The sequence below is a fragment of the Macadamia integrifolia genome, chromosome 7 (genome assembly GCF_013358625.1).
Source record: "Macadamia integrifolia cultivar HAES 741 chromosome 7, SCU_Mint_v3, whole genome shotgun sequence".
In the NCBI taxonomy this organism is placed as follows: domain Eukaryota; kingdom Viridiplantae; phylum Streptophyta; class Magnoliopsida; order Proteales; family Proteaceae; genus Macadamia; species Macadamia integrifolia.
In genome coordinates this window covers 20,374,735-20,389,351 of record NC_056563.1, presented here as the reverse complement: position 1 = coordinate 20,389,351, position 14,617 = coordinate 20,374,735, and the positions used below count along the sequence as shown (strand labels likewise).

At 37.2% G+C, this 14,617-nt stretch overlaps 1 protein-coding gene across 1 annotated transcript; it reads right to left on the bottom strand.

The window, feature by feature from the left end:
* Nucleotides 1-8,369: 8,369 nt before the first annotated feature.
* Nucleotides 8,370-8,876, bottom strand: LOC122084810. The gene has a single exon (XM_042653236.1). It carries the CDS (start codon nucleotides 8,874-8,876, stop codon nucleotides 8,370-8,372), a length of 507 nt encoding a protein of 168 aa, XP_042509170.1.
* Between the last annotated feature and the right edge of the window lie 5,741 nt (nucleotides 8,877-14,617).

The following is a 14,617-nucleotide window of genomic DNA, read 5'->3' as shown; positions in this document are numbered from 1 at the left end:
TTCAGAAATCAAAGATAGAAAACCATGCCCAAACCAACTTGTTTACAAGTTTCACTGGCTTGACTATAAATCAGATATAAAGGAACCATGACACAAGTTGTGTGATTCAAATATGGTATCTATTGCAAATTCCAAAACATTGTTGCAATTGCATCAACTGAGGGTGCTTCATATGCAGCCATTACAGACATAAGGACCCAGCATGAACTCCTGCAAGGTGACCTTAAGGAGTTAAAGACGATGACAAGGATTGGATATTTATGATAGCTAGTTTTCACACCCAGGCTTATAGTACAAAATTTCATTTTTAAAATTCAATTATCAAGTCCAACAAGATTTGGCTGAAACCGAAATTTAAAATTTTGGTCTAATTTTCTAGGACCCACAGAGCTCAGAGAAAGTGAAAGAGCTATGTACTCCTAGGGGATGCATGGTCAATAGCTTCAGCAATTGGTCCTTCTTCTCCATCCATGTCAGTTTTGCAGCCTTCTGGAGAAGATTTTAGTGAGTGCTATGTGGTGCAAGGAGGTGTGGCTACTAGTGGTGAGAAGGAAGGAGTTTCTTCTGTCCATGCTTTCAAAGATTCTTGCTGGGAGAATGGGGAGTTATCTATGGGAAAGATGGATGTTGTTAATGGAATTCTTTTTGCTTCTTTATTCTCACCGAGTGTATGGAAGAATAAGGAGGGTTTTCAACTCAAGTTCATTGATCCGGTCATGGTGGGTGATCAAAAGGTTGCTAATTGTCCTGCTGAAGCTGTTAGATGACAGATTAGCAGATGGAAAAATGCCCTTGTAGGGCATTTCATAGGGAAGAGACCACATTTTCATTACACTAAGGAGTTTCTTCCCAAGAAGTGAAAGATTTTAGGCAATGTTGAGATAAATCTGCTTGAAAGTGATTTGTTCATCTTTAGGTTTAACATGCAAAAGGATAGAGATAAAGTCTTGGAAGGATGTCCGTGGTATGTTCAGTGTAAAGCCTCTTGTTCTTCGCTCTTGGAGCAAAGAGGTATCGTTGGGGCAGATAACTTTAACCTCTATCTTGGTGTGGATTACTTTACCCAATCTTCCCTTTCAATTCTGGTTTCCAGAGGCCTTAAGTGCTATTGGGAGTGTTATTAGGCGTCCAATTTATTCATATATGAGGACCAAGACATTGGAGAGATTATCTTTTGCAAGGTTGTGTGTTGAGGTTAATGCTTCTAAAGTACTACCTTCTGTTGTAGCTATTAAGTATGAAGAAGGTCACATTTTTAATCAAGAGATTAGATATGATTGAAAGCCTAGATGCAATGTCTACAATGTTTTTGGCTATTCGGTGGAACATTGTGGTGGAGCTTTGGTGGTTCAACAAAATCGGAAAACAAAATCAGCTTGGAGAAAGAAGGAAGATGGTGGAGAGTCTATACTGTCGACTAAGAATGGTCAACCTTCTTTGCACAAGAGTAGTGACCTGAGCAAGGAATCCGGCCCTACAATTATACAGAGTTCAAATTCAAGTTTGAATTTTAAAAAAAGTGGAGTAGATAAGGAAGGATTCATTAATGGTAGATTTAGGGGTAAAAAGATTCCAAACAGAGAGGTATTAGTTACCCATGTTAATGTTTTCTCTCTCCTTGAAGGGTTGACCGAAGAGGTGCCAATTTCAATTTCAAAAGAATCCTTGGCTGAGGATAAGGAGGATAAGATTTATGAGGTCAGTATATTGTTGAGGTGGATTCGGGTTTTAACTTGGTTTACTCATATGTGTTGGCAATTGAGGAGGAGAATATTTTGGTGTGTAATAAGGATATCTCACTAGCAAATAGGGAGGAGGATTTGGAGGAAGGTGAGTTGGCAATTATTCCATATATTAATGGCGTAAATAATGGGAAATTGATGGGGAGATTTTCAAATGAGGAGGAATTCCCTCATCAAGATACATTGGTTCCCTCTTTGGAGAAAGATAAAGAGTTTGATGGAGAAAAATTAGGGGAAGAAGCTCATGATTTGAATTTGGAGGACAAAGTTAGTAAGAATTCAAGTTCTAATGAAGAAGTGTTTGAGGTCGTGGAACGCACCAAGGGACGAGATATTACCTCCAATTTGAACCTTATCCAGGATTCTCTTGACATTGAAGGTCGGCTGGATGATAAGGTGACAAAGTCAACATACTTTATTAAGCAAAAGGGGGTGCCTCAACCAAAGAAATCTCTTATACTAATCATTTGACCACAATTTTCCCTTCCTCAAAAAATCTAGTGGAGAATATTCCTAAAAGAGACAATGTTGTCGTGGCAGATGGAGAGGATAATGGTAGGTTGATTGAAGATTTGACTCCCAATTCTATAGCAGATGCGACTTATTTCAAGGGAGTTGAGAATCTTATAGATTTCGTTGTTTCATCAGAGGAAGAGATAGAGTTGAATCATAGTGTAAAGATAATAGATCAGGTTGAGTTAAACCACAGTGAGGAGGTGACCTATCAAGATGATAATATAGAGGGTATACATTTGGATTTTTCAGAGGAAGCATCAGAGTCAAATGAGGATGATGGCCCTGAAGTCTTTAAAAACCTGACCCATCCAGTAGTGAGAAGTTTTCTATAGAAGAGTCGTCGCATGAAAAGTGCCCTATACTTTCTTCGCTTCCGTGATTAGGCTACTTAACTCTTTCCTAGCATATTTAATTTCCTAATTGTTAAAGCTTTTCTTTCTATATTAGATGAACTCTATTACAGGGATTGTCTTGTTTGATTTAGGGACCTCTCAACCTTTCTTTTGGTTTGCCCAAAGAAGGTTGTAGGGGTTGCCTTAATCTGTATTTTTATATTTTTCTTTTTCCTTAATACATATAAATCACCCATCAGAAAAAAAAAAATCTTGCTGAAACCCATTTGCAATTTAGATTACAAACAACTCCTTGAAGGCCTGAAACCCCTAAACAACAATCTGGAATCAAACGAAGCAGCACGTAGACAGAAACCCATCATATGAAAGATTCCCAATCTCCTTCAAAATACAAGTCGACCCATCTCTGCAAATGAAGAACATTTCAACACTTCCACAGGCCCAAAACAAATAATATATCAATCGAAGTTTATAGACCCACCTGGGACAAAAAGCTTTCTCCCTACCCACGGCCCCAAACACCTATAACCAACCCAAAACAGAGTATTATGATCACCCAGAGACAATAACATTGAGTCGCACGATGACAAACTCAATAGAAAAAGGCAAAATCACGGACTCTTTAAGCCAAAATCACGATCCTAAAGGAGATGTTTTTCACCAAAAGGAGAAACCAGAGGACTCGTTTTGGCAGATAACTTGCAGGTTCTGAAACTCTAAAACGATGGAGCCGCTTCAAGATGATTTCCTTGATGCAAGACGATGGAGCCGCTTCAAGGGAGAAGGGAGGAGATGATGTTTTGGAGATGACCTTCAAATGGAGTAATCCCTTTCGATCGATGAGCTTTCAAGACCAGCAATCGTGTGTATGAGCAGCAACTTCAAGGTAACAGGATGACCAGCAATAGTGAGGACTTTCAATGGGTTCGGGGAAGGTCGAGATATACATCGGGTTTTGCCTAATTTTTTCCTTCCCACTTGTTTCAATAAACAAAAAAATAACTTATACTTGTTTCTCCGTTCCTGTTTCTAGGAATAGAAATAGGCATAAATTTCAATTTATATTTCAACAAATCGGTAAAACGAAATAGAAAAATCAAACGGGTCTTAAGGTGTTCTTCCATTTCTGAGCACAAAAAATAGAAAAACATGTTTCGAGAAACAAAATCAAAAGGACCCTTACTTGAACTACTACAGATCTGTCTCCTTTTAAAACATAAGCACCAGTATTAGTCTAGTGATGCAGTTTATGTTTGATTTTTGTAGTAGTAGTCAACCATAGGCCTTGTTTAGTTTTATATGACCTGTAAATATGGTTCCTATCTCTTAATGAATTCTTGTAGAAAATAAAATAAAAAATAAAAATAAAATAGAAAAGCTAGGAGGGAAGGACAAATGGTTAAAAGAGTGAAATATTTTGATTATGGCTGTATCTCGGTTGCATCTCACTATAAATCAAATGATTGTGTTGTTCCTCATTCTCAACTCTATTTCTTGAGAATCTTTCGCGGTGCTACTTGGGAAGAAATTTGGCTGTTATTTGGGTAGCAATGAAGTTCCTGCTATGGAGCTTGCAACCAAAGAAATGGAATCTTGAAACTAAAACCTCGGAGGATATCTGTGAATCCAAAGGGAAAGTGAATTATTTGTTTAATTTTCTTGCCTACGAGTCTGGGTAGCAGGAACTGAGACCGAATCGGGTTCATGTAAAAGAACAATCTCGTACACCCCTGGTTCGTGGATTTGAAATCCATTAAATGCAAAGAGAGAAATTGGATTCCAAATCTACAGACCAAAGACGTATAAGATTGTTCTCATATGTGAACTTGATTCGAATTCATAGAAACTTAATTGCTAGCTAGGTAGTCACCCTTATTCTTTTCAAGTGAAGAAAATTTTTTGCTCTTCTCCAAAAAGCAAAGTTTAAAGAGTGGTTAAAGCATATTTCCATTTCTCAAATTGTCTTTACATACCTCATTTACAGTCTTTTGAATTTGGCAATTAATAATTAATGTTTTGAGAATGATCCCACATTGGAAAATCCTGGGACCTCGGATGCAATTATATATTAGTAAGTCACTCCACCTAATAGCCTGAGCTCTAACTCTATAAAAAAATAGCTTATAGTTATAATGATTATGAAAATAACTAAAGGAAAAGATGGAACAAAGTGATGGTTGAGGGTGAAACCCATGTCTTTTAGGATCAGTCACCTCCACGGCTCCAACCTTAGGCTCATCATTTTTTATTTCTGTTTTTCTAATATAAGAACGTTTTTTTGTAGGTGCTTGATATTATTTATAGACCTCCTTTCTTTCTTTCTTTTTTTGGTAAAAATTTAAAGACCTTATTTCTATTTAAAATAAATCATAATATTAAAAAACGCCAAATCCCATTTATCTATTATTGTCAAAAATAATTTTTGACCATATATGGAGACACTTTCATGAGCATGTCATAAGTTCCAGAATTGAGGGTTAAAATGATCCTTTACTTTTGTTATTAGAAAGACAAGGCCCCGCCCCTTCTTATTCCTAACGACCCCGTCCACCCATGCCCCGACTTCTTCCTGCAACCCACACCCCGTCCTTGCAAACTTATACACCCACCCCACCCCACCCCACCCCACCCCATCCACAGGTGACCCAATCGCTGTCCTTATTGAAATATTTGCCATTAAAGATGGCTGTATCACTTGGTGATTTTCATCAGAGACCACTTTAAGACAGCTCTCCTCTCAATCCAAGGTATCAGTGGGGATATTCGAACTTTAGCATCTCATTTTGAGGAGTGCACGTTTTTTTTTATATCTTGAGTTGCGGATTCTTTGGCCCAGAAAGCCTTGTCCATATTGACGTATCATGTAAGACAGTTTGATCAAATTCCATTCCATGATAGATAAATCTTTGTAATCTTTCTCCCATGTGTTCAACATGAATCAATGAATAGCCTTGTTATTACCATAAAAGACGATGGCTGTATCACTGTATCTTCTACACCGAGCAATTCTATCTTTCAAGTCAAGTTAGTTTCAGTCTGACACACACAGGGATTTGGGCTATAATTGTGGAAAATGAGATGCATGGAAACTATTTTCAAATAAAACGAAAGTGATCAATTATAAGCTGTGAGAGTGGAATGAGATCTAATCCGTCAAGACTCTGTTTTTGAAATGATCTAGTATTTTGTCTAAATTGATAAGAGATGAGTTGAAGTACCAATTTACATGATAAGACCTATTTGGACATCAATCACAACTATTGTAGTGGAGATCACATATACATAACCATCATCTATCAGATTAGTAGATGAATTAATAATATCATAAGCAACTTTAATGAATGATATACCATAGCACGGCCGGCCAATGGAAAGGCAACATGTATCCGGAATTCCAAGACCAGAAGACCCAAAAGTCCCTAAGACCAGGCAAATAGACGAGCAGACGACCAGAGGATCAGAGGGTACAGGCCAAACTCGTAAGGGCTTGACCCCGGGATGAGTAGAAGATGAGCAGATGATCAGAAGATCAGAGGGTCCAGGTCAGACTCGTAAGGACTTGACCCCAGGATGATTAGAGAATTAGATGAACAGACAAGCAGACGAGCAGAATACCAGAATAGTAATGATCAAGAGGCCGGCCAGCGTGAACCAAGTTCCAAGAACAGCGAAACCTTTCATTCTAGACCATCAGGGACATGTAACCATGCTCAAACTTGGTCCCCAAGTGAATAAACCTAACTAGGGTTAGATGGTTAACAAACCCAACGACTAACCACTGTTGGATTAGCCCAACGGGCAGCCGTGGTTGGAATCACTGTTAGTTAAAACACGTTTAAAACGTGTTCCCCTTTTTTTTCCGTTTAAAACGCGTTTTTCCGTATGCTATTATACAATCCGAAAAAAAACAGAAACGGCAAAAAAATCCATTTTAAACGCGTTTTAAACGGCCGTTTTAAACGCATATCCGTTTTTTAAGGGTAAAATAGGAATTTTATTAAAAAAATTAATTTAAAAAAAAAAAAAGAAAAAAAGAAAAAAGAAAAAAACCTATTAGTAAAAGTGAAGAGTGAAGACAATATGGTACTTGGTTTCTTATTTTTAACTTCCATACTATCTATAGGAAAAAAATCTCATCTTTTTATAGCCCATTGAGTAAGGAGAAGCTAAAGCTAGCAACATCTCATTTTCTTGTAGCCCATTGGGCTATTTTATCTTGGGACTCCTAGAGCTTTTGGAATATTAGATGCATGTATATAAGTAATAATCTCTCAAATTGCATGAGTATATTACCGTTTTTTTGGTTTGGTTTTTTTGAAAACTACACGTTTTATACTCGTACCGTTCGTTTTCGTCCATTTGCCATTCCCTGTTTTTTTGACTTTTTTTTTACAGTACCGTTCATCGTTTTTATCTGTTTAAAACCTATACCGTATGTTTCCATTTTTTTACCGTTCCCATTTTAACTAACAGTGGGCTGGATTAGCCGTTAGAACTCTGGTTACCTGACCAAAGAGTAACCATAGGTTAACTGTTAGGATCTCAATATGTTCATCACGAAATCTACCATCTCAACAAATCAGCCACCTCAACCCCGAAAAAGACAGGATCCATCACTAATTTAACAGGTCCAGGTCACCTAGGAAACAGACCCTCAGACCGATGAAGAGAAAGGCCAACCATGATATAAGGGGAATCCAAGTAAAGCAGGAAGCTAAGCAATTTTAACTCTCAGAGCTCAATAGTAGTTTTTTTCCTTCTCATCCTCAATTCTAACTTGGGCTTTAGAGAGCCTTTCCTAGAGATCGGCTCCAGGATTAGTTCTTCAGTGAAGAATTTACAACATAACTTAAGCTTACTGGTTATCCTGGAATTTTAATAAATTGAATTATCTTTCTAAAACTTCCTATTCTGTTTTTGTTTCATGACTGCTTTTTGTTGTTAATTTGGAAGGGTAGTAATTGGCAACTGCTGCATGGTAAAGTTCTGAAACCTATTGGTCTTTCCGATTTGCTATTGTAAAAAAAAAAAAAAAAAAAAAAGAAGAAGACGTAAAAGTTTATTCAATATAATCATATGATCCCGTCCAATAGACATAAATAGTAAACTCACATTTTTATTTTGGAATCAACAGTCATAGAAACACATAGTATGATGGTAAAAATACAATCTTAAAATGATGGAGCAAAGAAAGAAAAAAACAAGAACAAATAATCACACGATGCACACAAATTTAGGAGGTTCATCAAGATTACTTTATATCTCGGTTAGATGAGATTCTACTTCACTATCAATTTTTTTGAGTTGAGAAAGAAAACTTCGCTATACAATTATCACATATACAACTTAAGATATCGTATCTCCACCAATGACAACCATATGAATAGAATAGAACAGAAACCTTTTTATGTTAATAGAACTTATGCGTAACAAAAACTGATAAAATCATGCAAGCTAATTATATTATATAAATATTGAATTGATGAACACACGTCCAATACAATTATATAATATTGTGTGTGATATCACCTCCTCCCTTGCATCAATTGGTGTGGTTATATTTCCAATACAACCAATTGTTGTGACACAAAGTAATCCCTCACCCCACCCCACCCCACCCCACCCCACCCCAACCAACAGAGAAAAAGTACCATTACCATAACCATGGCTATACCTATACATACATATATTCGGGGGGTCGAAAACCCATTAAAATTGGGACCTTGCAAGCACTATAAAACCGAACAGATCAATCGAGTCAATTGATAGAGTTTTCCCACTGCCTCTCTGTATCACGAAGACAAGGTTCAATCTGAATGCTATTCCAGCGATGTCGAGTCTCGTAACCTGCCGAGCTCTTAGGTTTCAGAGCCTTTTTTATTTGAAAATCTTGTTTACAGAGAGCGTTGCTAGCCTTGACGGCGAGATTGCACAAATCAGTGAGGGAGATGGGTATGCGTTGCTTGGAGAGTGGCAATAGGAAGTAAATTTGATCAAATTCCAGCTCCTCTTCGCCCGGCAACGGAGGAACACAGGTGTCAGGATAAATGGAGTCGGAGTTGCAGAGGAAGCAATTGGGATTCTGCAAGATCACATCCCCAACTTTCCTTCTTTCCTTCAATTCCTGTAGTTTCCCATCCTCATGGATTACCATGGCCATCGATTCCTTGATGGGTTTTCCTTTCCCTGCAATTTCAGATTGAGTAGAAATGCAAATACCCATTGTCCTGCACTTGCTATAAACCCAGAAAGAAACACGAGTCATGTACTTACTATAACAGAGAGAGAGAGAGAGAGAGAGACCGACCCAGAAAAAATGAAACTGAGACAGGAAATGTTTTGTTGGTGGGAGTGGTTTCATTCTGAGTCTTTATTTATGGAAGGGGAAGTAAAGATACGACAGAAAACTGAAAAGCATGGGTCTGGGCCGAACTCAGAAGTCAATGTCTAAAAGTTTCGGCGATTTCGTCTCTTTTGGTTTGTACATAAATTATAGGGGCGAAAGGAGAAAGAGGGAAGTTTCCATTGAACTACGTTCGAACAATAGATGGAAAATGTGTTTCCTCTATATTCTATAATAATTGGAAGAGAATATTATCTGATCGCTTGGTCTGTGCATCAATTCACAGGGTGAGGCTAGTAGAATTATGCATTGAGGCATCCAATATGATGTGGGATGATCATTTTAGAGTTTAGAATTGCCCATGTATGTTCATCTGGACGTGCATGTGAGGATTCAACAGTAGTCCCACTTTCTACCATTAAAATGGTGAAGATGGAGATATATAATATATTAAAACAAAAAAACAAGTGGTAACAGCAATCCAAGGACCAGAAGCCATAACATCGGCTATTAAAAACACAAATCATCAAAGGGGGATAAATCTAAAAACAGGAGAGAGATAAAGCAAACACCAAAGTAGGGAATACATGAAAACAAAAGGAAGGGAGGGAGGGAGGGAGGGGACCAACACAAGGATATGATATATGAAAACTAATGAGATGGAGCAATAAGATCATATGTATTTTTCTACTTGAGTCAGGGGACATTACACAATTGTGAAGAATTTTATTTCTAATCTCAAAAGTGATGGTCCCAAACTTGCTCAATAGTTCGTAAAATTGAAGACTATTTTCTTTTGTTTTTTTCTCACACGTGCATCCAGATGAACTTACGACTACCCCTGCGTCTCATCGTGTCTCAATGTTGGATCACATGACCGGATAGCAATCTTATCTACTAATAGTTGATACCCTTGTTCTTGAAGATAGGAAATGTTTTGGCCCAGGGTTGAAGTGTTGAAGAATGTGGTAGTATGTGTCCTAATTAAAGAAAAAAATAAGAATATCAATAGCTTGCCTTTGGACTTGTGTTTACTGGTCGGTGGTCGCCGGAGTTCAACAAGAAGTGAGTGTAAAGATGGTTCGGCTTTTCTGATAGGCAGCTTCTTCGCATGGAGCTTCTTCCTGCTTTTGTTGTCGTCGTCCACTTTCTTTCATCCCTTCCCATCCCCAAGCCAATCCCCAACCCCCTACACCACCACCCGCGGGGCCAGATGTGTATTGTGGACCCGTGGTTCATGGGCCATGACTGGGGTCTCTACCATAATAAACGTGTTTCAAGAATATTGAAAGAGAGAGGAAGAGAAATGGACGCGACAGATATTTAGGTGGCTCTCTCTCTCTCTCTCTCTCTCCCTAATTGATAACGCGCCCGCAAAACCTTTTTCTGAAGTCCCGTAGTAAATGTAAATGTTTTGACTCCTAGCCGACTACGAAGAATCTAAGGCCAATTCATCTATCATCTAAGAATCTAATTTCACAATCAAAGAATGCGAGTCATGAATCTCTAAGCCTCACGAACAATAGTTTAGCCTAATTAGTGGTCTCTTCAGTTTGAAAACCTTTTTCTGAAGTCCCGCAGTAGATGTTAATGTTTGACTCCTAGCCCACTACGAAGAATCTAAGGCCAACCCATCTATCATCTAAGAAGCTAATTTCACAATCAAAGAAAGCAAGTCATGAATCTCTAAGCCTCACGAACAATAGTTTAGCCTAGCTAGTGGTCTCTTCAACGCTTTGGGAAAGAGGTTGTGGGATTGAACCCCTTGTATGCATGTACAATATGACTGACTGAATGTGTGTAGAAGTAGGTGGTCATTGTCACTGTAGGATGATAGATGAAAATATAAAAATAAAATAAAAATGGAATGGAGTATCGATTGGTAAAACGAAGATGATCAACATTAATTGTCATTGAAAACAGCAAGGCAGAATTGATCCTATTTAGGGTTGACACAAGTGGTGCGTCATAGCCACTGGGGGCCTCTGATGCGGAGCATAATAGTGCGAAGCAAGGGATCACATGTTCTTAGTAAACCGCGTGAACAAGGATATACATAAATGCCTAAATTGCTAAGTTTTTATTTCAGTTGGCTTTTTATTGGTAAGAATTAAGAACACAGGATATGCCCAGGGTTGTGTTCCTCTTTAAGTATTTGTTGCTTTCTTTATGAGATCTATGCTCATTTATGTCTTTATTAGTTGTTTCCTAATCGGCACCTAAAGGTGATTGAATACCTTGTAATGGGAATGTAATGGAGGCAGCTTTGTGAATAAAAATTACAGAAGTTCTTCCCATCTATTGTTTTGTCGTCTGACTTGAACAAGATCGAATCCACTTCGTCTTTCGTTTTACATCAGCCTCTCATGGATAGAGAACACTGCATGCCCCAATCTATAGATACTAGAGACCTTAAATCCATGGCTAACGGGATGGCAATTCATAGGATGCACCATCACAATAATACAAGCATATAATGCATAAACATTGTGTTATACATGTATATATCTAAAGCATATCTCACGTAAATCAAACTAAGCTTAATCCATGATCACAACCCTAACCCAGTTTGGATCGAGCCCAAGTTGCATACCTATACAAAATTCCACGCTTTTCTCCCCCATCCTAAACCAAAATCTCAACCACTCCCCCTCCCCCACAAAAAAATATCTTACATATATATCATTGACTATGGTGTGGGTTAGACTCTATGAGAGTAACAATGACAAAGACGATAGTCTGGGAGATATAATAGAGATGTGAGATAAATTATTATTGGGGTGTCACCAAAATGGTGAAGTGAGAGATAAGTTGTAAGACCTGGATCCTCTCCAGCATCTGATGGTTAGGAGTATTTGGGCAAGTACCCTAATATACAAACACGCATCCCAAGGGTTTCTAATCGTCAGATGAGCACTAGGCACCCAACGTGGCTGGAGAGGATCTCATTCCGAAGTTGTAACCTTCTTTTGAATCCCTTTTTCTTATCCTCGAACTTATTTAATATAAGGAACTAAAAAAATGTTTCAAAATAATTTAAATATTTATTATTATTATCATTATTATGAATGAAAAATATATTAAAACAATTGAAATTTTGAAAAAAACACATTTAGAATATGAATAGCTTGTTATTATTAAAAGCTACACATTTTTCGAGTAAGTGTGTGAAATGATATGATTTAACCTCATTAGAAAAAAAAAAAAAAATGTTCCCTAACTTTCTTCAAGGGTTTAGGATTTAAGGTGTGTACACATTTGAATGTAACACATTTCCTCCATCTGGAGTAAGCAGTTGGATCACTTTACCACTATCTAGTCATAGCCATATCCTTTTCTATCATGCTATCTACCTTTCAAGTAAATAGATTGCTAAGTTCTATACCAAAAAAAACAGGATCGCCGATTCGCAAATTGGCTACTTGATAGCTTAGGGTCTCTTTGATAGGACATTTGCCCAGTTTGGTGACTAATTTCAATCATATGATCTATTGTGTACGGTTTTTTCTTTTGATTGTTCAATGGTTTTTATTTTTTCTTCATTGCTTACAAGTGAAAGTTTCTTTTCAGTGTCATAATTATTATTGTAATTCTTTTACTATTCCCAGGTTCCACCTGACAGACAAAAAATGAGTGTCCTGTGATATTAAAGGGAAATTTAGGCACCGTTTGATAATGTTTTTGTTGTTTCTGTGTTTAAAAAATGTAAAAACAACTTTTCATGTTTCTAAAAATAAAAACGGATATTTTGGTATTTGATAAACCTGTTTCTTGAAACGTTTTTTGCATACATAATACCACTAAAACCCAGCAATAGTATCATCGGATGCCTAAAAGGAGAGAGGGTTCGGTTGCCTCTTTTTAGGTTTAAATAGTTGAGAAATTTATTGGGCACAACAACCTTTTTTTTCTATCAAATTCAGACTTGTTTTGTCAAATTTGTTTCTAGAATTGTAAATAGGTATAAATTTTGATTTATGTTTCTAGAAACGGGTGAAACAGAACAACTTTATCAAACGCTTTTTTAATTGTTTCTTCATTTCTGGGAACAAGAAAACGCAAAAATGGAATGTTGTCAAACAGTCTCTTAGTTTTTTTTATACTTTTCCAATTTACTTTAAGAAGATTACCAAATAGGCAGCGTGGCTCCAATGAGAGCACAAGAGGAAACATCAATAGCAGCAAATTTTCTATTTTTTACAAGGGTATGGTGATCATTTCACCCCTTAATTGTGTCTGGGTATAATAACCACGCTACCTTCTAGGTTTTTTATTCCTTTTACTTTAATATTTTATAACGACATATGATTATGTCTCATATGTCAGATTTTTTGTCTCAAAATTAACTATAAATAGATAATAGACAACAAATCCACCAAAACTGTGTAACTCATGCAAACTTGACGGGATATAGCTAGGTTCATTGACCAATATTTGTCACGAACAGTCTCCTTATGTAACCCATTTTTTTGGGTTAACATATAACTTATAATGATTGATCACAAGTGGAGCGGCCCAATTCATCTCAAATTTATGGTGATGATGTCGTGGGCAACAATGCCCTTTGAGTAAATATAGTAAGGAGACTGTTCTATCGGATTGGTATCGGCAGATGCCAATATCGATTCTTGGCGACCCATATAGGTGAATCAGTACAAAATAAGGGTAAAAAAGACATTTTAACATGGAACTAGGGGCAAACCTGTCCGGCCAATGGAGGGCTCTGGGGTTTTCTCAAACTTCTCTCTTGAAAGTGCCATGGCTTGCGCATATCTTGATCAATTTCGATTGAGGCTAATACCATCCCTAATACAAATTGCTAAAGCCCTGGTTCTATCAATTGATTGCCCCACAACTAGTCTAGTAGCAATCTAGGTTAGGTCGGTCTCTAACTTTTATCTTGCTATTAACCCTATAATTTATGGAGAAGGGTTTCTGGTTAGGTGGTTCACACAAAGTTGGGTCCGTTGCTCATATGATCACCTAATCGTAAATGGGAGTATCTAACATCTGTCTCTTTTGCTTCTTAATATACTACTTTTAATCCTTAAAATGACAAGAAGTGAAACATGTGTTGAATCATAAGTACGATTAGATGATCATACGTGCAACAAATCCAACCTCGATCCACATTACTAAATCATGATCAATTTACCTATTACCATGTGGTGAAGTGGGTTATATATGAAAGTAAAAGTGACAGAAGTCGGTTAGTCAATCTATTATCATCAAGATTATAGATTTTTTTTTTTCTTTTTACTCTCTTTTTGTTTATTCCTATTTGTTTCCATGAAATTTTGGACATCAAAAGGCGCTCCATATATTTTCTTTTCCTCTCCATCTACCAGACAAAGAAATTAAATTTACTGTCACTTGGAAGGGAAACATTAGAGTTTTAATTGATCTTCGCGTCCTATTTGATGTGCACTAAGGAACTGTGGGATATGAAACTAGCAAAGTACACTCATGTTTCAAGGAAAAAGGCCAAAAAGTGATAAATCCACATCAATAATTAGATTTCATCAAAGGCAATGCCACCAGCTTTGGGTTAATTGAATCTTTATGGCTTGTAGTACTCTTTCTCTTTTCACCATATGTAAGTTTTGGATTGTGTGATGTAACTTTTTCTTAGACATTCTAAGTTCGACTCTCATTAGGTACAC